The 24,329-nt window shown below is 42.4% G+C and overlaps 1 protein-coding gene across 5 annotated transcripts in view; it reads left to right on the forward strand.

The window, feature by feature from the left end:
- Positions 1 to 24,329, forward strand: part of ANO1 (anoctamin 1) — a 141,958-nt gene that overhangs the window by 50,140 nt on the left and 67,489 nt on the right. For all 5 annotated transcript variants that reach the window (XM_083427603.1, XM_083427602.1, XM_083427605.1 and 2 more), the window contains exons 2-3: positions 12,790 to 12,968; positions 19,682 to 20,008. In XM_083427603.1, the coding sequence (XP_083283729.1) occupies positions 12,790 to 12,968; positions 19,682 to 20,008 (506 nt within the window). The remainder of the gene's footprint in view (positions 1 to 12,789; positions 12,969 to 19,681; positions 20,009 to 24,329) is intronic.

Below are 24,329 nucleotides of genomic sequence, written 5' to 3' on the forward strand. Positions count from 1 at the left end.
TTGCTAAGGCTGCAAGCTTAAATCAAGCAATTAATTAGAGCAATTAATCAAGATTGATTAAGCAATTAGAGCAATTAATCAAGACAAATGGCATCAACTGTAAAAAAAGGTGGGGGTGGAAGTGAAAAGAAGAAAATGACAAGATTTGAAAATGACACGGTGATGAGAAAACCAAAAAGGAACTCCATAACCATAACCAAGGTCAAGGTGAATGTATAAAAGAAAGAACATCAGGAGTAACCCTTTGAAAAGAACATTATCATGTCCCTATTAAAGCAAGAAAATAGTTTTTTTAGTGGTGGTGGTGGGGGGATCAGGAATAATAGCAAGTTTATTAGACACACTACACAGAAGAGCAGCTATAGACTGAGTAGAATAGACAAGTAATTAGAATTAAAGTGAAATGCAAATTAAACTCTAGGCAAGGAGGACCAGAATTAGCAGAACTGTCACCAGATGACAAAAGCATTGCCCCAAAAGCAAACTAGGAAAGACAGGTGATAGGCAAAGTGGGGAGAAAGCATTGCCCAAAATGGAATAGTCTGATCTTCAGGGGTCTGGTGAAGGTCCTTTGGTACCAGCCTTTGATAACTGTGGCTTAGAGCTGGGACATGGGGGAGCTCTACAACCCTTGCTTTTTGTGGACGTTTATGCTTAAGACGTTTCTGCTTAAGGGACGCGGGTGGCGCTGTGGGTAAAAGCCTCAGTGCCTAGGACTTGCCGATCGAAAGGTCGGCGTTTCGAATCCGCGTGGTGGGGTGCGCTCCCGTCGCTCGGTCCCAGCGCCTGCCAACCTAGCAGTTCGAAAGCACCCTCGGGTGCAAGTAGATAAATAGGGACCCTTACTAGCGGGAAGGTAAACGGTGTTCCGTGTGCTGCGCTGGCTCGCCAGATGCAGCTTGTCACGCTGGCCACGTGACCCGGAGGTGTCTGCGGACAGCGCTGGCCCCCGGCCTCTTAAGCGAGATGGGCGCGCAACCCTAGAGTCTGTCAAGACTGGCCCGTACGGGCAGGGGTACCTTTACCTTTTTATGCTTAAGAACTGCTAAGAGTCTATGTGGCTACCACACAGAGTATAAATTTGGGTTAAAGAGTCACGTTAAAATAATACTCACAGGCTTTGCTTCTGAAAATGCCTTGGTGCTGAGGAGTCTGTGTAGCTCTATTCAAGGTCCCCAGGAATAGAAATACAGGACTAAAAAGCTGTATTTGATATTTGGAAAGAGGAAAAGAAGCCAGCGGTGGCTCTTGGGGAAAGATTAACTCATCTAGCCCATGGTGCCCTCCAGGTATTGTTGAACTACAGCTCCCAGAATCCTTCACTGTTGGTCATACTGGCTGGGACTGATGGTAATTGGAGTTCAACAACGTCAGGAGAGCACCACATATGCTACCTTCAATATATCCTTTATTTCTGTTCTGTGCCGACAGATTCTCTTGATAGGGGAAATCTTACTGTTTGCATTGCAGAAGAATCTTGAGTCTCTAGCGTTTTTGCCTCTGTGGGGCCTTACACCGGCTTTCTCATTTTTTAAATGCATTTTACCACACCGGAAATATTCAGGGAGAAATCAACATCACACTCTTCTGATCATTCCATCAGCACAAGCATTTCAGCTAGCCAGATGGATTAATCACCGCTTCTCTCCCCCCGCCCCCCCCATCACAATATTGTGAGGCTTTTCTTGGCACATGTAGCTGAACACTCGGGGGATCATTCAGGCTTTGTATCCAGCAGGTCCAAAGCCATCCTTGTTCCTGCCCTATCTCGAAATACTGCTTTTTGTGGCTTTCCACTGGCTAGGAATACTGCTGTGATAGTCCACTGCCCTGACTGGAACTGTGGTCTCTGACATAGTAGAGCCACCCTCACCAGGGTAACTCCACCAATGGAGGCCAGTAGAGAGGTGGTTGACTCTATCCTAAACAATCCAAAGGCATCACCACTGGTGGGTTAGGATCAAACTGTTAATTGTTACAGCAAGAACACAGGCCTCATTATAAACTGGGGGTGGGGGTGGGTGGGAGAAACAAGGCCAACAGACAAAGGGTTGGTTGAATGGGGTTTGGTGTACATTGCACATAGTAAAACTCAAGCATCTAGTGCAATTCAAAGAAGCAAAGAAAAAGTAGAATTTTTTTTGTGTCAAGTTAGTTTTCATTTTTGAATATTGGTATGTATGTCTTCAAGATTATCTAGCAAAGGGCTTCTATAGTTTTTAATTTCTTGATGTAACTATGTAATTTGGTAATTATTGTTGGTTGGAGTATTTTCTGTACATCCTACAATTTATGTCTCATAATTATAGAGCAAAAAAAACAAACACAACTTTAAAAGTTAAAAGCAGAAGAATAAACTATGCAGAAAAAGAATTGTGAATTTACCCATAAAGCATGGCTTCATGCAAATATACCAGGAATTATTAAATGAAAAATGAATGATACCTATACTGATATCATAAAGCTTATATACTTTATAAACAGAGGCATGATTTACCTCTGTTTATTGCAATACTAACATTTGGATTCTTAGACCAAGTCACCAGAATTTTTATTGGGCCAACAAGTGATATGCCATCCTGTTAAGCAGGGATAATATAATAAATGATTTGGATGCAGCAATATGCATAAGGAAAGGAGCCAATGTGGTCATTATCATAGTCAGAAACTCCCCATAAAGAGTCATTCATCTGGATGGAGTAAGCAGTATAGCTACACTTGAGTGCAGAATAAGCTGAGTTTTAGTTTTAAGTCTTTCCAGAGGCTTTGCCTGTAAAAGCCGTAATGTCCCAAAATGCTGTGGTCAGCAAAGCAAAGCACAAGCAAAGCAGGATACTTTCCACAGTAGAACAATTTTTCAAAAGAACTGGTGATTTAAACATTTAGGATGTCAGTGTTGCAACACCAAACTATTTCAAAGGAGCGTGGGAGTCTCCCCTAATAGAAAAGGGGCTGGCCATTTAACTCATTTGGCATGTTTCTGCTTTTGATGAAACTGACTTTAGGAGCCCATGCTAACCTAGCATTTTGAAATACATTTTAAAGAAAGGAAAGGATGGTTCAACTCTTGGCTCTGACACAGATTTCCTGTTTGGTTCTGGAAACTCATGTAAATCTTACTGTGCATCGGTTTACAAAACAGAAAATATTTTTAAGAATACTTCCTTGCTCATACTCCTTTGTATGTATGGTTTTGTCTATCTAAGAATGTAATCCCTTAAGAGTAGGGTGTGCTGCATGTTTAGGAGTATGTACAGTGCACTGACTACTCGTCCTGCTCCCTGTAGGCATTCCTGCAATACAAGAAGCAATAATAATGAAATTAGAGAATTACTAACGAAAACACAAAAGTTCATTTTCTGTACAGTAGCTAGCACTGATTGTAATCCGGGGAAGAACTGGAGTTCAGTGAGAAATCTGAATGAGGAAATGTGTTCATGTGGCATGCAAAACTAGGGAGGTTATTTTAGGCACAGGAAAATTTTATTTATTCATTAATCCAACTATCTAATCCTCCTCATTCCGAATGCTTGGGGTGGGTGAAAGTACAATATACAAAATATCAAAAATAGATCACAGTATCTGCTAAACTCCAGTTCTCCAGTTGGTTTAGCTGCAGCTTCTGGAAGCAAGCCCATGTAAAAAGGCCCCACAATGTTTTCAAAAGATGATCTGGCCATCCTTTTGGAATCCTCAGTGCAAGGACATTCCACATAATGGAGCAACAATCAAGAACATCTCTGTACTTGTCCCTTTATTTAAAAAGAACGCCTTGGTTGAGCTATGTGCTTTAACACTCTGCCTCTGCCACATTTAATTGGAACCCACTGATTCCTGTTGATCTTCAAGTGTTATTAGGAGAGCAGGCATGCATGCAGTCCTATGCATGCCTATTCTGAAGTAAGTCTCACTGAATTCTTTGGGACTTACTCTCAAGTAACTCCTATAGGAATGCTGCTTTAGTTGGATTGATTGCTGTGAGTCTTCAACAGACTTATTTTTATCTGCATCGTATCACAAATAAAATTGCTTCGGACACTGAAAATTTATTCCTTTGAGCAGATGGGAGACCTACAGACTTGAATATAAAGTCGCCTGACCATCAGTTGTGGTAATAGAGGAGGTTTAAGTGCCCTTTGATACAAATTAAATAATGTAATGTGAGGATCCTTCCTTCCTCTCTTTCCTGAGAATTGCTTAAATTTGGCTTAGGTACATACAAATTTAAACACAAAGTTCTTTCATCAGATTATCTTGGATGCATGATATGTGTTTATACCCATTGCCATTGAATGGGATATGTAGTTTGCTGGGTAAGGCTGCTGTCCTAATCCCACTCACCTGGAAGTAAGCCCCATTGAATTCAGTGCGACATACATCTGAATAGACATGGTTACAACTGTGCTGTAAGTGGACCATCCCGATAAGTCAAAAACACTAGAGTTCAATGGAAGTTACACACACACACACACACACACACACTAATGAATTGGGACTCAGAATATATATATATTCAATATTGCCAGTAGACTGTTGGCAGGATGGCATGGGTATCTGAAACAGAAGGAAAGGACAGTCTGTCAGGTGTACCTGGGCCTACTGCCACTAACCTGTCCTCATACCTTTGAGTCATGATACGTTACAAACAGCTGCTGCCCACCCATACTGCTTAAGTTTTCATTGGCGACAGGGAGAACTGTAGGTTTCCTGATTTCACTGTGTAGGCAGTAATGGTGCCAATGTCACACCAGCTAAAGCTAGGAGGCAAGCATGTGCATGAAAAATAATTTCCTTAAATCATTAATCCCCTTCAGCAAGTGTCAGTTTTTACTATTCGTTCTAGGGCAACTCAATCCCCCAAACGCCTGTAACTGAATCCATTTTCTGTCCTGATGGCAACAAACTTGTCGCGCGGGGAGGGGGGTGGGAAGAGAAAATCTAGCACCTACAGCCTGTCACAGGGCAAAGTCCAAATAGTGGAGATGTAAGAAGAAACCACCTGCTGTTCAGCCACCTTCTATGCCAGAGGATAAACTTTGCTCATAGCAGACGTTTAGTGTTGCTCTGCCGTATTCAGACTAGCACACACATTTTCAGCATTATCCAAACAAACAACAGCTGGGGAGCAGGGAGATAAAAATTTAGGTATTGCTATAGCACGAAATGATCCAAGGGCTATTTTGCATTTCTAAAAACAGCAGTAAGGAAAAATTGGGTGTGTGCATTCTATAAAGTAGTTGTCTGTACGAACTAGCACAAGACCTGCAGTGACTCAAAATCACGCTGCTAATTGTACTGGTTAACTGTCTTAGGTGTTTGTCTTCCTAAAGTTGTGGGTAAAAGGTAAAGGTAAAGGGACCTCTGACCATTAGGTCCAGTTGTGACCAACTCTGGGGTTGTGGCGCTCATCTCGCTTTATTGGCCGAGGGAGCCAGCGTACAGCTTCCGGGTCATGTGGCCAGCATGACTAAGCCACTTCTGGCAAACCAGAGCAACGTACGGAAACGCCGTTTACTTTCCCGCTGGGGTGGTACCTATTTATCTACTTGCACTTTGACGTGCTTTCGAACTGCTAGGTTGGCTGGAGCAGGGACCAAGCAATGGGAGCTCATCCCGTCGCGGGGATTCATACCGCCGACCTGATCGGCAAGTCCTAGGCTCTTTGGTTTAACCCACAGCGCCACCCATGTCCTCAAAATCATGATGATAATTGTACTGGGTAACTGTCTTAGGTGTTTGTCTTCCTAAAGTTGTGGGTACAGAGAAGCAAAGTTGACAGTCTGGGACATAACTTCCAAGTACTTCAGCAGTGAGGAATACTGGGAATAGTGAGGGCAGGTGTCTACCACACACTGTGCCCTAAGAACACAGGAAGCTGCCTTGAATCAGACCATTGGTCCATCCAGCAATATTGGTCTTGTCTGCTCTTCCACTTGTGCCATGCCTAGAAAGCACAGGCCCAAGTGGTTTTCCACTTGACTCATGCTTTTGAGGCATAGTTCCAAGCGGTTTTCCCCTTGTCCCATGCCTTCCCCAGGGAAAACTCACTCTTTAATGCTAAATTGGAACAAACATTTTGTCAGGGAACTCTGGGAATTGTAGCTTTGTGAAAAGAATGGAGATATCCTACCAACTCTCAGTACTCTTAACAAACAACAGTTCCCAGGATTCTTCGGGGAATCCATGCCTGTTTAAAGTGATATGATGATGCTTTAAATGTATAGTGCAGATGGGGCCTTAGCCATGGAACTGAATTTTAGATTTCATCTTAGCCACTTGGACATATCAAGTGAAAGAGATCTAGCAGGATATGTTGTACCTTTAGAAGCAGACTGGCATATAAATAAAAATTAATTTCAACCATGTATATGCCGCTTAACAATGTAATTTTTGTGTAACAACAGCTGCACTCACAGATGCATATCGCATCCAGATAGGTGTATTGATGTAACTTGTCATCCATAGCAACAGAGGGATCTAGTATATCAAATAAACATAGGTGTGTATGGAAAACCAGCCAGGAAGTCCAACACAGTCATATTTAATTTCAAAGGAGAGAGTTTCACAACAATTAGTTTATCATTAGTTAAAAGAAAATTGAAGTGCACAGGTAGGATTATCTTGACATTCCTTTCAGTGAACTTATAAATTGGCAAGGAGGTACATTTGTTACAGAAATGACAACTCAGCTTTTATTCAGAAGGATTTGAGAGGGAGGGAAATCACAGTCATGAATTTATTTTCTGTATGAATATTGGTGTGGAATTTTAAAACTGAAAACTATTGCAGAACTCATGCTTCTATCCCCTAAACACAAGAAAGTGGCTTTTGTTAGATTTACCATTGTACTAGCAAGCTTTTCAGGAGGAAGCTCGGGGCATGTTGAAAACAACTTATTTTCAAAGGTGAATGTCCTTTTCAATACTTTGTTCAGGCATCATTTTTTTTTGAGCAGAATCTTTACAGTGGGAACAAATGCTGCTTAGATAGGAGAAGCCAGCTTTCTCTATAGCCATAATGTGAGTAAAGGTTTCTGTCAGTGGTCTGTTCTGAAATTGTTTACATACAGCAGACTGACTCAGTCTGGGGTATTGTTTTTGATCTGGTCACAAGGGCCTGCATGCTTGCTCTGTGTGCTTCCTTGTCTCTGAATTGAGTGTGAATGCCATATGTGTCCAGAGTACATTAAAATGAAGACTGATTTTGCAACATGTTTTTCATGGAAGGGCCTCCAGACCTAACCCCTACCCTCTTCCTGTTACAACAGCATTTCAGGTAGCAAAGCTGAGAAAGTGCTGGAGATTTGCCGCCAACCAGAGAAAGCCATGCTTAGCTATGTAAGCCAATGGCCTCCCCGTATAAAGTAGAATGTCTGAATACAGGAGCCACCCAGCTGTGGCTTGAGACTAATATCCCTCTTGTTCTTTTTCGGTTCAAGGTTGGCTAAATGGAGTGGAGAAAGCCGACCTAGAATGGAGATGATGAGAGCTTGTGGGGTGGGGGAGGCTGGGGAAAGCAGGTTTCTCTGGGCTTTGTGGATCAGAGTGGGAAGGAGGAAGTAACAGGCTAGCAGGAGACTTGTAAGTGAGTGAAGTGGGAATATGAAGAGTTCCCAAGGAGCAGCAAGAGGAAGGGAGGCAGTGACAGCTACTGGGAAGGCAGAAGTGGTTGGGGGTATTTTGAAATAGAAGGTGGTTCCATCAGAGCAGGTCTTTGGTCCAGGACCTCACTTAGTGGATTGAAGAAAGAAGGCCCCACCAAACACAGAGGGTCTGATTTCATTGTGAAGTAATACTACTATGTTGGGGAGAGGCATTTTAAAGTAATACACATCACAACCTAAACAGCTCCCCTCCCTGTAAGACTGTTCAGTCTTAGAATGACTAACTGTACCCCTGGAAATGTAAGAAAATTGTTAGCAACAGCAGCTGTGGTTTTCAGCCATATGTATATTTTTTGAATGCAGCAACTAAACCTAGGAATGCTAGTTGCTATGCTAATTGAACCAAGCAGTGGTCATGAAAAACAAAAGCAAAACCACCCTTTCAGGCACGTCCAGTATTTGAATTTGAGTATTAGGCATTCGTTAAATAAACTAGCTGTGCTTTTATCTTGGTATCAGATCTCAGTTAGGTTTAAAGGTAATGACTGATTATTTTATTGCAAATATCAATTGCCTGATTGAACTTGCCATCACACAAACATCATTCTTTCCCACAGTCCGCTTAGCATATATAAAAAATGTGCCCTCAGGCAGGCTTTGGCTGGATTGCTAGATTTAAGAGATAACCAGGGAACCCCAATTCCTTAAAAAGGCAGGAGAACAGCAAAACAGGGCTATTTTACACACTGTCATTTACAGTTACTGCTGTTGTACTCCGTGGTCCATTTGTTAATACAGCATTAGCTTGTTCCTGTATAACTATGGATTTGTAATCACAAATGTGCATCACAGGCAGCTCTGATTGTGTAGGCACCTGCCAACATGGGAGCAGGTCCCACCTGCAAGCCATTCTTCTGCATCACACTCTTAGGATGCGACGGTAGAGGCATCACACATCCTTGCAATGAAATCCACAAATGTTACTAGCCCTCAAAAGAAAGAAAGAAGAAGTTTTCTAGCTTGCCAGGCAACAGAAGGAAAATAGAGACAGCCCTTTCCCAGTTGCACCCTTCTTGGTCACCTGGTCATCATGTCACCTAGACATTATTCTTATTCTCCCAGAGGTGACCAGGTGAGTGGCTGTTGAGAAGCCTGACAGCCCATATAAATAGAAGGGATCCTTATGTGAGGGAGCTTTTGAATGTTGTTGATCGTGGACTTGACCCATATTAGCAATATATGTGCTTCATATTCCAAGAAACATTCCAGGAGGTAACTAAGGATCCTTCCAGACTGGTGGTGGTTTTTGTTGGTGTGATCTGCAACACGTTATTGTCCCAATAATGGTGCATTAGTGATGTAGTTATACTGGACATACTGTCTATAAATCATTGGAGAACTTCATTTATTGTTCTCCAATACTTCTTCAATATTACTCCATTATTGCCATCTAGACGGATACTGTCACACTATAGTGCAAAAAAAGCAGGACAGTGGAGGAGAGTACAGTTGCCAGGAATGGAACCTTGCCATTGTATTTTCAGACTTGCCCCCATATGTTCTATACAAGCAGAAATGAAGTTTGGATCTTTTTAGATTATGACTCTTAAGAAACCCAGCCAGATGGGCGGGGTGTAAATAAAAAAAAGAAAAAGAAATGAAGGACCATTTTATTGTATTAGTCAGTGCTTGGTACACCACCACAGGAAAAGGGAAGGAAAAATTAATCATCTAAGATGATATCTGATGCTTTGCCAGTTTCTCTTCGTGTCAGTTAAGCTTTTCTTTTTCAGAATCCGTATGTAGGTGACTTGCTGTCTTCCACTGGGCATGCCTTGCCACTCTTGAACCACCAGTACTAATTCTCTCAGGACAGACATGTTAAATGATTGTAATGTAGAGAGATGTAATGTAGAGACATGTTAAAGTATTGTAATGTAGAAAATGGATGCAAAGATAGGCAAGCAGGTGGAAGGACCTTAGCTCAGCAGTTGAGCGCAGGTTTTGCACCTGAAAGCCCTCAGGTTCAATCCCCAGCATCTCCAGCAAGGACTAGGGAAGGCTCTTGTTTAAAACCTTGGAGAGCTACTACCAGTCCATGTAGATTGGCTTTCTCCAAGCTTGTGTCCTCCAGGTGTTCCAGACCACTAAGAACATAAGAAGAGCCCTGCTTGATCAGGCCAGTGGCTCATGTAGTCCAGCATCCTATTCTCACACTGGCCAACCAGGTGCCTGTGGGAAGCCTGCAAGCAGTACTGGAGTGTATCAGCACTCTCCTCGCCTGCAGCTAGATGGATCAGTAGTTTAATTCAGTATAAAAGAGTTTCCTATTTTCACTGTGTTCCTATGTGCAGTCCTTGAAGAAATAGTTAAAAGTTTCTTATTATGAGTCCGTTTCCTGTGCCTGAACATAGGCGTCCAGTTTGGCCAAATTTGTGTTCCATTTTATCCTTTCATGGATAAAACTCATAATATATGACCTATCAGGGAGGCACAGTATCACTGTAGATTTTCATAACTTTTCTCCTTCTGCTTACCTCTCCTCCCACTGCTGCACTGGCGTAAAAGACAGCTTTTTGGAAGGGAGAGTTATTAATAGTGATCATTTATTCACTGGAACTGGAATCCTTAATGGAAGTTCTCACTAAAGACACAAGGACCAGGAAATGCCCCTTCTTCTTTAATCATAGTGAAACTCAGTTAATGTTATTAAATAATTGGATTTGCCTGGCAGTCATCCATAACTTGTGTTTCATGGAGGGAAAGACATTTGAGAAGCAAGTTATGCATGCCTAATCTGGACTGGGATCTTTTCAGACACCACCCTCATTAGACCATCTCATTCTGTACATATCATTCAGGACTGTACCTTCTAAGAGGTGTTCTGTTGGATGCTGAAAAACATAATCAACCTTCCTTGTTAGATGAGGTGTCCTTAAAAGCAACCTCCATCCTCACAGTCATAACAGCTGAAGGGAGATTTGTTTTTCAGGATTATTAGAAGTATGATAGAAGTTGATAGTAATCTTGAAAAATTCACTCTGAGCCAGAAGGAATCTTAGGTGGTCAGATCATGTGGGTGGACCACAGGATTGGTAGAGTGGAACCATCTACCACTAGTAGTAGTCATTTTTAAATACATTCTTTGATTCTAAAAACAACCTCTCATCCTTTAATGGAAAAGTTAATGTCACAAATTGGAACTCCTGCCTTGGGAGGAAAATCTTGTTGTTGTTTAGTCATTTAGTCGTGTCCGACTCTTCGTGACCCCATGGACCAGAGCACGCCAGGCACTTCTGTCTTCCACTGCCTCCCGCAGTTTGGTCAAACTCATGTTTGTAGCTTCGAGAAAATCTTAAGTAAGGTGAACAAAGCTTGGGTGGTTTACTTATTGATCTTACCCTGCCTGCATTTCTGATTCTGATAAAGCAAAGACCAGAGAAACAGAGGGGCATAAGGACATTTACAGTGGTACTTTGCATTTTGTATTCTCAAAACATCCAAAGTTAACACACTGGACTTAGGAAACAAAGAGAGCAGGAATGAAAGTGCTTCATTTCAGTCTTCCATATGAGGCCAGTAACTATATAAGCCACTGATTATAGAATTGGGATTTGCATTCACCTACTGTTTGTGGGCACTCTCCTCATATTAAATTCACTTGAAGTGGTGCTTCTGCTTAATACAATATTGTATTATGGGAGATATTTACATTTCACATCTCTTCTGCTATCCATAACAAAGAGGATTCATGGTTCCCTGCCTATTATGCTGCTATATTTGTTCTGCTTTACGTCATATATTGCCAAAGGTGATGGCACTATGGGCTCAGGTGTACACACCGGCAGATGGACAGTTGTTTTGGATTATACAATAGAACTGACTCATCTGAACAGAATTCCAGACAATTCTCATACTTCCCCAAACTGGGCTTAGACAAAGTCCCAAAATGCAGTTAGCTGGGAACACTTCATTTGAAGTTTTCAATATATAAATCTTTCCCCCCCACACACACATTTTAACTTGTGATTTAGCTTGTGATTTTGGCTTGTAAATAATTTTGTACAAGTCAGTTCTTCAGTTCTGTATTAATAAGGGAGTCAATCCACGTATTAACATTTTTCTGTACAAAGGACTGAAGTCTTTTGTAATGTCAGAATGACTCCTTTAGCATGAAGTTTCAGCTGAAGCTGATACAGAGTTTCCAGGTACTTTAAAATCCAGGCACTATAGACTCAGGCTGCAATACACTTACCTGTGAATCTCATTCAGTTTAGAGTAGAAATGTACAGGACAGCGTTACAACACATATTTAGCTTTACTGAGTACTGAGGTATCTTTGAAAGCTACTACCTACTTCCTATGATCCAACAAATTGATCAGCCTGCAGTAGTCCACACATGCCAAAGGATATTGCATGTGGTTTAAGGAATGTGCATCCATCACCCAGGGCAGGGCATTCAGGGCCCCTTGCTGGAGTGGAATGACACACAAACAAAAAGTTGGACAAGTTTTGACAACTCTAGCCACCTGTTTGCAGGCTAGGTGAGTGAGCTAAATCTTTTGAGGGGAGGGGACATTCATCTAAAGTGGTCAGTTTTGTCAAACTGACAGCGCTGCCAAGATGTTTGGTTGTGAGGATTCAGTTTCCATTACATATATTTAGAATTCACATAAGTAATGGTAATGCTAATAGGCTGGCATGCTGTGTGTTTTGTGGGTGTGTCTTGCTCTGGTGTTTGTTTTAAATGCTATTTATTTATTTATTTGAGACCAATTAATTTGCAATGGCTATTGCTAAAACAATCAGTTAGAAATCCAGTTCGCTCAGCTGCCAGTGCAATTTGGAATAGTTCATTGGTGGTGCCTATATCCTGAAACACAGAATCCTTTCTACGGTGCTGCTGATTAGGGAAGCCGGTGTCAAGAAGAAACCTGGGGAAAGCTCAGAAGCGCTCTGAGTAGAACCAGGGGAGCATAAGGCAAAGCTGGCAAGGGAGGTACTTTTTTGTCTCTCTTCCCACAAAGGGGTGGGAAGAGAGACAAAAGACAGGGGCAGATGCCGACTGGAACAAGACAAGTTCCAGCTGGATGGTGGGGAGAGAGAGAGAGAGAGAGAGAGAGAGAGAGACTGTGGATGAGAAGTGATGAAAGGCTTTAAAACAACCTGTTTCTCTTTCCTCCAGACACCGATGGTTCATTTCATGGGGTGGAGTTTCTGCCAGAAGATTTCAGAGACTCTCCTAATGAAAGAACAATGAGGGTGAATGAGAAATACTCCACGCTACCTGCTGACGAGAAAGGGATCCACATTATCAACATCAGAGCTATTGAAGATATAGGATACGTTCGCACCGAGAGTACGGTGAGTGGAGGAGGCGTCTTCTCACCTATTTGTTGACATATCTAGCTGCTAACAACATAATCCTGTCTGTGATCTCTGTCCTTTTGCCCCTTATAACCCCAGGGTTGTAACTGTGCACTCCACTGTACAGTATTCCTTCCAAAAGTAAGACTGTTTCAGATGTCTGATGCTAAAAAACATTACAGCATTTCACTGCCTAATGAGGGCTTGAATGAGAAGGTTTCATTTTAATCAGTGCATTTTTAAGCGGGTATTTCAGTCTAGATAACAGAGCTACACACACACATACTTGCATTGCTGAATGTAAATTTTGTGGGAAGTTTTTGTGCTGCCTTCAGCTGCCCCTTTCAGTACTATACTAAGAAATTTTCAAAATAGTATATCTTAATTTTTAAAAAATCATTTATATTTCTGTCAAAATGACCCTCAAGGCAGCTGTTCCCAGATATGCTTTGAGATTGAAATGTTAGCGATATTATCACACACAAACGCACAAAGGATTAGCCTCTGTCCCTCTAATATCTCACCATGCCTTTTGCAGAGGGCAAAATTTTCCTTGGCATAGAAATGCTGTGATGAGGGAGGGAGGAAGTTTACCTGTTGGCATCTGCATATTATGCAGCCATAAAAAAGTGAAAACCTCAAACTAATAGGATCCCAAGTGTATGATCGATGTCCAGGAAGGGAGCCATGTGAGCCTTCTGTTACAAAAACAAGACACTTGCGGCACCTTAAAAGCTAATACATGTATTATGTCATGTGCTTTAGTATAGGGGAATTAAATTCAAAAAGTATAGACAGTGAAGTATAGACTGAAGGCTGCAGTCTTATGCCCACTTACCTTTTTGAACTCAGTGATACTTCCTTCTCAGTAGACATGCACAGGATTGTGCTGCAAATGTATGTAAAAGAATTACAATGACCACAAACAGTGTTGATTATTTCTTGGCACTAGTAAGCAAGTGAAAAAAGTTCGGATGAAGGGATAACTAGGACTCTGTCATTGTTCTCGAGCAATGTCCTACAAGCAGAACTTTTTTTTTCTCCATTAGGGAACATATTAACAAATACTGAGTTGCCTTTTGAGGTTTGGCTTTTCAAATTGTGGTGAGAAAATATTCACCATGCCCTCCCATCAGATGTCAAGGAGATAAATAACTATACAACTTTTAGAAGACATCTGAAGGCAGCCCTGCATAGGGAAATATTTAATGTTTGATGTTTTATTATTTTTTTAATCTGTTGGAAGCTGCCCACAGTGGCTGGGGCATCCCAGTCAGTTGGGTGGGGTGCAAATAAAAGAAGAAGAAGAAGAAGAAACATTTTCATTCAAAATCACATGTTGGTAATTATGTGTATAAATGGGATCAGTTACTGAATACAGATTTATTGGTATTTATCTCCTTCAGGTTTATTCAAATCTTTCACCTTTGGTACTTCTTTAGATGGGCACAGTTTAAAAAATGGGCTGCTTATAATGCATAATGCAGCAGGCAACTAGACTTGCAGAGGCATAATGGCTTGGGACTAGCATGGGAACATAATCTTAGCGGTGTATGCCATATTGCAGTTCGTTTTTTTAATTAATTCTTTCACATGAAACTCCTATGATGAAAACTCTATAGTGGAAATAATTGATTCCTTTGTCTCCTTGTGAGTTAGTTGCCTACAGGGCAAGAATCTGGGAGTCGCTCAGTGTGCCTATGTCAGAGCAAGAAGGTGAATGTTTGTTTTCTTCCCAAGTACAAGTATAAACACTGGGAAGACTTATAGGGTGACTCCAGTGAATGAGCACACAGTGTGCAAAGAGGGTTGTAGAGCTGTATGCGTACAAGCAGAAGTCAGAGACATCATCTCTCAGCTTGGAAAATGCTACATATTTGTTTATTCTTACTTAACAAAATTTATATACCACGTGTGTATAAGAAAACCTTGAAGCAGTTTACAAAAATATACAATAAAACAATAAAATTCTTGTTTTTAAAAAAGCTAAAAACAACCAGTTAAAGAAATTTAAAAGATGATTCAAATCATATGTAGATATGGGTTATTGGGAGCAGAAATTTGTCCAGATTTGAACTATGGCACCCAAGACAGGGCTTTGAATTTCAGATACTGCCACAGAAAGGAGCACTAGATTCTAGCGACTAGAAGGGCTTCGTGAAAATGCACCATTTGAAAATGAAACTATATATAGTGTCAACTTATTGGTTAAATCCATGCTGTATATGGTGTATGTTCCCTTGAATGGTGCATAAAAAGGTTGGGTATTTATTCACCACTCGTCATTAGGCCAGTATTGTCTGTCTAAGTATCTTTAGAAGTCACATTCAGACCTTCAATGTGTGAAGGTCTGAGAGAAGCCTGTATGGAAAACTGGGGCAGCAGGGGGGAGCTTGTGTGTGCACTTCCCTCCCCCTGCACTTCTTAAAGACCCTACCTGCCTGCAGACTGTCTCGCCAGAGTGGTGCATGCTCTAGTTATCTCCCGCTTAGACTACTGCAATGCGCTCTACATGGGGATACCTTTGAAGGTGACCCAGAAATTGCAACTAATCAAGAATGTGGGAGCTAGACTGGTGACTGGGAGTGGCCGCCAAGACCATATAACACTGGTCCTGAAAGACCTACATTGGCTCCCAGTATATTTCCGAGTACAATTCAAAGTGTTAGTGTTGACCTTTAAAGCCCTAAAAAGCCTCGGTCCTGTATACCTGAAGGAGCGTCTCCACCCCCATCGTTCAGCTCGGACACTGAGGTCCAGCACCGAGGGCCTTCTGGCAGTTCCCTCACTGTGAGAAGTGAGGTTACAGGGAACCAGGCAGAGGGCCTTCTCAATCGTGGCGCCCGCCCTGTGGAACACCCTCCCTTCAGATGTGAAGGAAATAGGTAGCTATCCTATTTTTAAAAGACATCTGAAGGCAGCCCTGTCCAGGGAAGTTTTTAATATTTAACACTGTATTGTTTTTAATACTTGATTGGGAGCAGCCCAGAGTGGCTGGGGAAACTCAGCCAGATGGTCGGGGTATAAATAATAAATTATTATTATTATTATTATTATTATTATTATTATTATTATTATTATTATTATTGAAGTCTAATGTGATCTGCACAGTGACGTCATATCAGACATTACATTTATATTATATGTTACAAAGAAAATAGAGTGAAGAGGCGCAGAGTGGTGGCATCCCTGTGTGCCTCTTATAATGTCTGGTTTGGCCTTTCATGTAGTTCTCATGCTTCTTCAGCAGCCTGGCACAGTTTTAGAACTTAACTAATTACATCTCTCCACATTATGAAAGCATTTAGTCACTTCAGCTAAGACTAGAATTTATTAAAAGCTCTTGAACAAAACACTTTGCAGATCAGGAGGCCAAGACATCTTTGAGAAATGGCACAAAAATATGTTTTTTCTTTCTCAAAAGGAAGCATCTGTTTTTTATACTACAGCCAAATTTATATAAAAGTGGTCTCTTGAGAGAGACCACACATGCAAACTTGGAAGCATCAATGACTTTCTTTCCTCTTACAGCCTAATAAAGGAATAATTCTGAGTACTTTGTTTAATTAAGAAAAAGTGGGTGTAATACATGAAGATCCTGATCTGGAACATCCGTATTGTCTTTACCACCCAAGCCATACAAATCCATCTTGCATTCTAGTTCCTTTGTTCTGTTCTGGTGGTCTTAAGGTGTCAACTTTACCCAGCTGGAAAACTGTCTTTGAGGCACAGCTAGCATCTGCTAACTTAGCCTGGGAATGGCTGAAGCACTAAGTGCTATACTCCTTTCAAAGAACAGGTGTGTCCCCACTGGCCTGCCTGCTGGTGGTTGTTTGAAGGGACCAAAACAACAGGCTTATATGTTATTTAAAACAGCTGGAACTGAATTATCAGTGCATCTGCACTTAATCTTGGGTCTGCCTCTTCTGCTTTAGGATTTGCACTTAATTAGCAAGAGTGTGGCACTAATGTTTCAAGTATACAGTACAACAACATTTTTATCCTGTGAACCGCCTTGAGATCTTTGGATGACACAACAGCAGCAACATCTGCCCTTGGCTGTCCGAGGCTGACATTCCCTTTAGTGGCATGGGAGAAGCTGCATGCCTCATTGCACCAGCCTTGTCCAAAGTGATGGGAGGAGTCCATGCCACAGTTCCTTTGCGTGGACAAGCGGAGTCCCCCAAACCCTGGGCAGCCCCCATGTGGAATAAAGACTCAAGACAACGTGCTATGGGATTAAAATTGGCCACGACTTATTATGCTTCAGATATGGGTAGACCTTGGCTCAGGCATTGGGCATTTATCCCTCCCAGTCCCCCGCCGGGGATCTGGGGAACATCAGGGTTACCTATTGGGGGAGATGGGCTGGCTCTGGAGAATATATGTTCAAGCAGAGAGAGCCCGCCCCCGTTACATCACCGTTGCAGGGGAGAGCAATGACAACCTCTAGGTGTATGGCCAAAGCCTCACCTCAAAACCACTTTAACGAGGAACCCTGGTATCGCTGCCACAAAGAGGAGGGGGCGTGGGCCACCCCCATTTAGGAAAGATAGACTAAAGGATTCCGCCCAAGGCCTGATACCGCCAAAATTGTGATGTTTTGCTACGGGGAAAGGCAAACCTGCCAATGCAGGATAATTCCTTTCCGGCCCTTCAACAGTGACCTTGATGTAGCAGCGCCCACATACCTGTGGATAAAAGGTTAACCTGCAAAAGAAGTCTTAACTGAGGGTGGATAGGGTGGGAGAAGATCTGGAGCCAACTGATGATTCCCAGGTATCCTCCCCCTATTGTGTGGGCAGGTGGTCCCTCCCCCTACCTGGCCTAATCACCTTGGCAACGCCTCCCCAGGCGGGATTGGGCAACTGGCTGTGGTCAGCGGAGACCTCCAGGTATCCCACCTGGGGAAGGCGAAGGCAAGCCTGTGCTAATGGTGCCGCATAGGGTCCAGGGGACTGTGTGTGACCACTCAAAGGGCGCCCGCCATTTAATGTGGGGAGCGGTCATTCTGTGCAATAATTTCCTATCCTTGTAACTAAAGCAGCAGTGCCATGGGGAAGGAGCCACAGAATGGATTCTCCTCACATAATAATTGCTTCCTTTGAACATTACCAACTGGCACAAGGCGCTACCATGCTGTAGAAGTTAGCACACCATTAGAGGCAACGTTGGAAGTGGTCTATGGATGGACAGAGAGTCTTTTTCAAAAGCAGAGTTTGCACATGTCCCCTTGCACAAAACAAGACAATACAAGATAACATCTATTTTTCTTCTCAAAGCAAGGAAGAACAGCAGTCAAGCATTATCAAAGCCCCAATGGAATGGTGTGGAATGGAAGGAATTCCCTTTCAAGCCTAATTTCTCCTTCCACCTAAAAGAGCCTTTAGATTGCAATGGAGGCAGTGTCTTCTTAAAGGACAACATGTAATTCAGATGTACAGCCAAATGCAGTGTAAGCGTGGTTTATCTGTACCACATTGTTTTTACTGGAATATGCACTTGGATGCACAACCAAATGTTACCTTTTCATCTGGAGATACATATTTCAGGAATTTCATATTCATTTAACAATGCAAGTTTTAATTGCAATATCCATTTTTGTTATCGTGGAGTTGCAGGGGGCAGGGCTGGTAAATGCATTTCCATTTTAATTTTCCATGAGAAAGAGTAATGAATGAAAAAACTGAACCCTGGCTGTGGTCCACTGGCCTTTTTGGCTGAGCTATATGACCAGCTGGCTCCTTTCAATCTCTGTTAAAAATGATCTCTTTTTCACATGATGCAGAGAAGTGACAAATGTTTGAGCATATTATTAATCTGTTTGTCAGTAGTAAAACACAGATGCCTTCGGTGGAGAAGGGCAAAGGATCTCAGCCGGGTTTAAAGCACAGAAAGTTAGAGAACTCACAAACCGGTTGAAGGATAAAACTGGTGATGAAATTAAAGTTGATCTACACAAGTATTTCTGAGTTGGAAAGGTCAGATTATGAAGGTTAGGATGTAGTAAATTGAGATCTGGCCCCATGAGGATGAGTTCACATCCAGTTCACTGTGCAAAGCTGAAGAGGCAAGTCACTTTGTGTTGATCAGTTACCTCAGATTGGTTGCTGAATTATCTTGAGTTGCACCCAAGATATAGCCTGAAGGCACATGAAGCCACCATCTTGCTGAGGCTTAGGCTGCACATGCATTTTCTGTTTAAGAGCTCCAGGATCACGTGACCTGTAGTTTCCCCCCTCTCAGAGCTACAGTTCCCATCACTCTGATCAAAGTACAGCTCCCAAGATTCTTAGGTAGCCTTATCAAACTTGGGGCTGGTCACTGCCTAGATAGGTGACCACCAGGGAGACACATGGTGTGCTGCCTTGGGATTCATCACATAATAAAGCTGGGGTACAAATATATATTTAAAAAGTTGCTTATTTTATTAATCCATTTAACACATTTTAAGCCCACTGTACTGCAAAAGGCAGTACTAGCACAGGTTACATGAAAACACACGTACCTGCACACATATATATCTGATAACTGAACGTGTTGACTGATGAACCAGCAAACATATTAACTTGTAACATTTTGTCGAGTAAATTCATAATCTGATAGCGCAGGCTATTTCTGCCGTGGCTGAAAAGAAATACTTAATACTTGATTGTTTTAATGCTTAGTCAAAGAGATGACTGAACACGTTTCCTTTCCTTTCATTGCAGTTATTAAATTCATTCTCGCAAGATCCTGATGCCAACTGCAAGTATGGACTTTATTTCAGAGACGGGAAAAGGAAAGTGGATTATATCCTGGTTTACCACTACAAGAAGTCCTCCTTCAGCAGAACGCTCACCAGGCGGATCCATTTCAATGACCTGGGGCCTCGGAGCCTCAGACAGGACCAGCCACTTCCTGGGAAAGCAGGGCAGGTTAATATGCACGACAGCGAGCCCCACATGGATTACCATGAAGATGACAAGAGAGTCCGCAGAGAAGAGTACGAAAACAACCTTATGCAGGCCGGCCTTGAGTTGGAAAGAGATGAAGACGTAATTACTCCCTTCATTCTTTTTAAAAATTAGCTGGGCTATGTATTTGCCAAGACTGGTAGGTGAGGCACTGGAAGGTTCCTGAGGTCCAGAAACCTTAGTATGTAACTTAGAGCTGGTCCAGCTATGACCTTGCTATGTATGTTCAACAGGAGGGGTCCTGATGGGAGGGGCAGCGCCACACACCTGGCCTTGCGTCAGCTGTGTAGCTGTGCTTACCGGGAGAGGGCAGAGGCAGCAGTGAGGTCAGTGTGGTGCAGCTATGGTGGTGGGAGAACCCATCATGGCTCGGCCATTCTGCTCACACTTGGAGTCCAACAACATCCAGAGTGCCACAGATTCCCCATCCATGCTATAGGTGTAGAAAGCCAGATTTCCAGAGCCGTACCTTATTGAGCACTGGGCCTTGGGCATATTCCGATGACAGGCGTACAAGTATGTGGAGTGGGAAACAAAAGAGATGCTGCTTTCCCTTCTCCTACTGAGACACCTTTGGGAAGACACAATAGCATTTCCTACTACTGGAGATGGGGTTGAGGTATCACTTTTCAGTACTCCCCCATGATAACAAGAAAAATCTCTGCAAATAGAAACAATCAAGTCCAGACTTTTCCCCGCAGTTCTACTTTTTGATTCATAAGATTGGGTTTGTGTGTCCCCACCCCCAAAAAAAGTGTTTAAAAATATCACCCATAGTGGAGCAATGGCATATATGCCACATTTGTTCTGAAGTGGCATGCCTGTGTCTATAAATGCAAGCAGACTTTGCTTATTGTATTAAATACTGCTGATAATACATGCACTGGGAAAGAGAACTATGCTTATCGGCAAAATGAAAATTCCCTGTTATTTCTTATTATGCAGATCCCCCCCCCCCAGCTGTGTTAAGGACTATCTAGTGATAAAAATGTGAATATTTCCAGGGCTCAAACTAGACAGGCTAAAAATACTAAACCTCATCCTGACAAAAGAACTGTTATTATAGGATTATTTGCAATCCTGTTCTTACTTACCTGGGAGTAAGACCAGCACACACTCCAGGGTACTCTGCACCCAGCGTGCTCCCACTGTTGGCTTGGGAAATGGTATAGACATGTCATGAAATGCTGCATTTTGAAGTGCTTTCCCCCAAGCCACCTAATTTCTGAACTGAGAAAAAGAACGATCTTGCTTTGTTTTAAACTGGTAATGTGTTGACAGGCCGGGTCTCATTGCACTCAGTGGGGCTTGCTTTTGAATAGACATGCAAAAGATTGCACAGAGTAAACTTTAAAGGTCTATATCCGTGCCTCTAGGGGAAGGTGCTTGAGCCAGAGAAACGGTCTACACAAACAGTGGACATGGCTATGAGCTTTAAAACATTACAGCTGTATGATAATAAGAACCTACGTTTCACCTTACATATGAACAGCATAGTGTCAGGAATTTGTATGGTAGAGGAGTCAGATAGGTGGAAGATATCGTTTCAGTTATGGGGCATGGTTCCAAGGCAAAGAGAGTTTCCCACGGAAGTATATTTTGACCTTGTCAGCACTATCTCCCACAAGGACGTGTCCCTTTCTGCTAGTGGCCTCTTAGAAGGGTAGTCGTGCAAGGGTGAAGATGAGCAACAGAAAAGCAAAATAAATTTAACAAGAATCTTATTTACTGAAGTAAAGAGAAAGGCCTGTGGTTTTGTACAAAGATCCCAGTGCTCTCTAATCCCAGCAGAGTCCTTTGTAGACACCCACACTTCTGTAAGCGGATCTCTGCAGATCTGGGAATATTCTTATTTAATCTTGCCAGGTCTGCTTCCTTTCCCTCAGGACCCCAGCTGTACTTTGAGAACTGTAGACCTTGCCCTCCAGTAGATTTTTTTCCTAACCTTACATAAACCTTTTTCATTTAATCAGAACAAGGGTCCATTCACATGAGTACATACAGGGGTGTGTATTAGCAGAAAGTCTGAAGTGTTGCAAAATGTTTGTGTGATTCGTTCACCACACTTTCCAACTCACATCTCATAACCCAAATTTGCCACACTACTGGTGGCTGTGGGAACTCAGTATATATTGGTAAAGTTGTCCATCCTTTCACATAGGCCCTATGCCTTTGGGAGCTGCATTACAGGCAGAAGTCCCAACAGATGCAATGACAGGGAAAGCTGGATCTGCTGTCTTTTGTTCAGCATTTGATGACCACTTCAGCATGTTTTAAACTCTGCACCATTTTCCTCAGCCCATATACCAAGGTTTAATAATGTGACCTAGCCAAAAAACCTGGAATGAATAAGATGAACCCCATTAAATTGACTATCTAGCATGCCAATGATTTAACCCTCATATATAGGAACCTGAGTAGAGTTTTATACACCAGTGCTCAAAAACCCCATTTTCATAGGATTATTACAATGCCTTTATTAGATCTAGAAGATATTAGTTATAATTAAAAAATAATTTTTCTTTTAAAAGTGTTTTAAGAAACTGATGATGATAGCAGATCCAGAGCAAGTCTTTTGTTCTCATCTGAAGAACTGACAAAAAAACCCCCTTTAAATTAACAGACAGACCCGAAGCAGCTTAGAATCAAGTCTCAAATTCCACCAAGTTTGGAACATGACAATCACCCCAGTTCCTTCCACATCAACCTGGTGGCCTTTGTCATAGGGCAGAGAGGGAAAGAGGGCTCTGAATAAATCTCCCCCACCCCACCAACAAGTGCTATAAAAAGAATTCTGACATTAAAATGTCCTGCAATATTACCTTTGCACAGATAAGGGTGCGCAGAATGGGGTGGGGTAGGGTGGGATTCTGTGCCGTTTTAGTTTCACAGATCACATACATGCAAAAAGGCATTTGCACACAGAAATAGTTCCGCTGGACTTAAAACTGAAGCCTGAAGCAAAAAAATTTGCATTTAAAATTTCATGCTCAAGCTTTCTTCCACATAAGGTCTGAAGCAGTATTTAAAAGATCCACATATTTCTCTGTCTAACGGCTATAGGAATTCCAACTCTCTGTCAAAAAGAAGTATTGATACTGCTATTTTAACCTCCATTTGTTCAAGGGAACCTTTTAAGCAAAAGTTCCAAATTAAATGCTGGGATCCAAGATGCAATTACGCTGTGATTAAAGAGGAGTGGTACAGTATAGCTCCTTTCACCTGCTTAGCCAAAGCAAAGTGTTCTATTAAAAGAGTGCCTATCTCAAATAATAATTGTGGCATGAGTGAACTAATGCCAGCATGATTAACAGAGAGAATCCCAGACATACTAATTTCAAAGGCAGAGGCTCAATTTCAATTGGCTGCTGAAGTCAGTTTCCTTCAGACTCCACGTTAAAGGTTGCCAGAGTCAACATGGAACCAGAACTCTTTTGTGTACAATAGTTCATAGAACAGAAAATCCGAGCAGTTCATATTTTTTCTCTCTCTTTCTCTCTTTCCATGCTGTATTAAATGTACAGGAATATTATCATAAATTGAGTCCAACACATCAGCTGAAGAGGAAAGTGGAATTTGCATTTGTGTGTGCATTTACAGGACTGAGGAGCTGTGTTTGAACTTCAGTGCCTGAATCTAAACCAGGGCAGAGGAACCATTTTCCACATGAGAACTGCATTCCTTCACAGGCAACCTTCTGGGGGGGCTGGAGGCACAAGTGGGTGGGGAAATGGATTTGACACTTCCCTTTGTTCGTAAGCTGCATGCAAAAGGACACCCACACATCTCTCCAAACTTTGTCCAGACAAGCAAGAAGCATTGTTGTTGTTCAGGGACATCTTCCAGCCAGGCAAAAGAGCTTGAGGAAAGCCTGAAGCAGGGCCAGTGAGGGAGTGTGGCCTAGTGACAGTTCCAAGGACCAGGTTAGAGAAGCTTGGAAGGCTGCTTTCAGCCCCTGGGCCTGAGGTTGATAACCCCTCCTCAGATTGTGAAAACAGCAAACAATCAACTTTCTCTTCAAATCTATCTGAGAACAAGTGGTAGGAGCTAGGGCAGTTTAGTGATATCCTGTCCTCAGTCCTCCTGATCTTCCACACTGTGGACTATATCTACAAATGTGCTTGTGCTGCTTTGTACAGATGAACAGGACAATCCAACCCACCGAACTCCCCTTACACTAGGCTGGCAGAGATGGAATGAGTGGCGGTGTCTCTCCATCCACCTCTCCCAGCTAAGCTGCCAACACCCTGGAAGCAACACTTGGGTAACGCCAACCTCCCTCTTCTGCCTACCAGGCAAATGGGAGTGCCATGAGCAGGATGCGCACCAGCAGAAGGCCCCATAACCAGTCTCAGGGCCATTGAGTAACAGCATGTGGTCTAATTTGAGCCTGATTACTATG

Source organism: Podarcis tiliguerta (genome assembly GCF_965153285.1).
Source record: "Podarcis tiliguerta genome assembly, chromosome: 1".
NCBI lineage: Eukaryota > Metazoa > Chordata > Lepidosauria > Squamata > Lacertidae > Podarcis > Podarcis tiliguerta.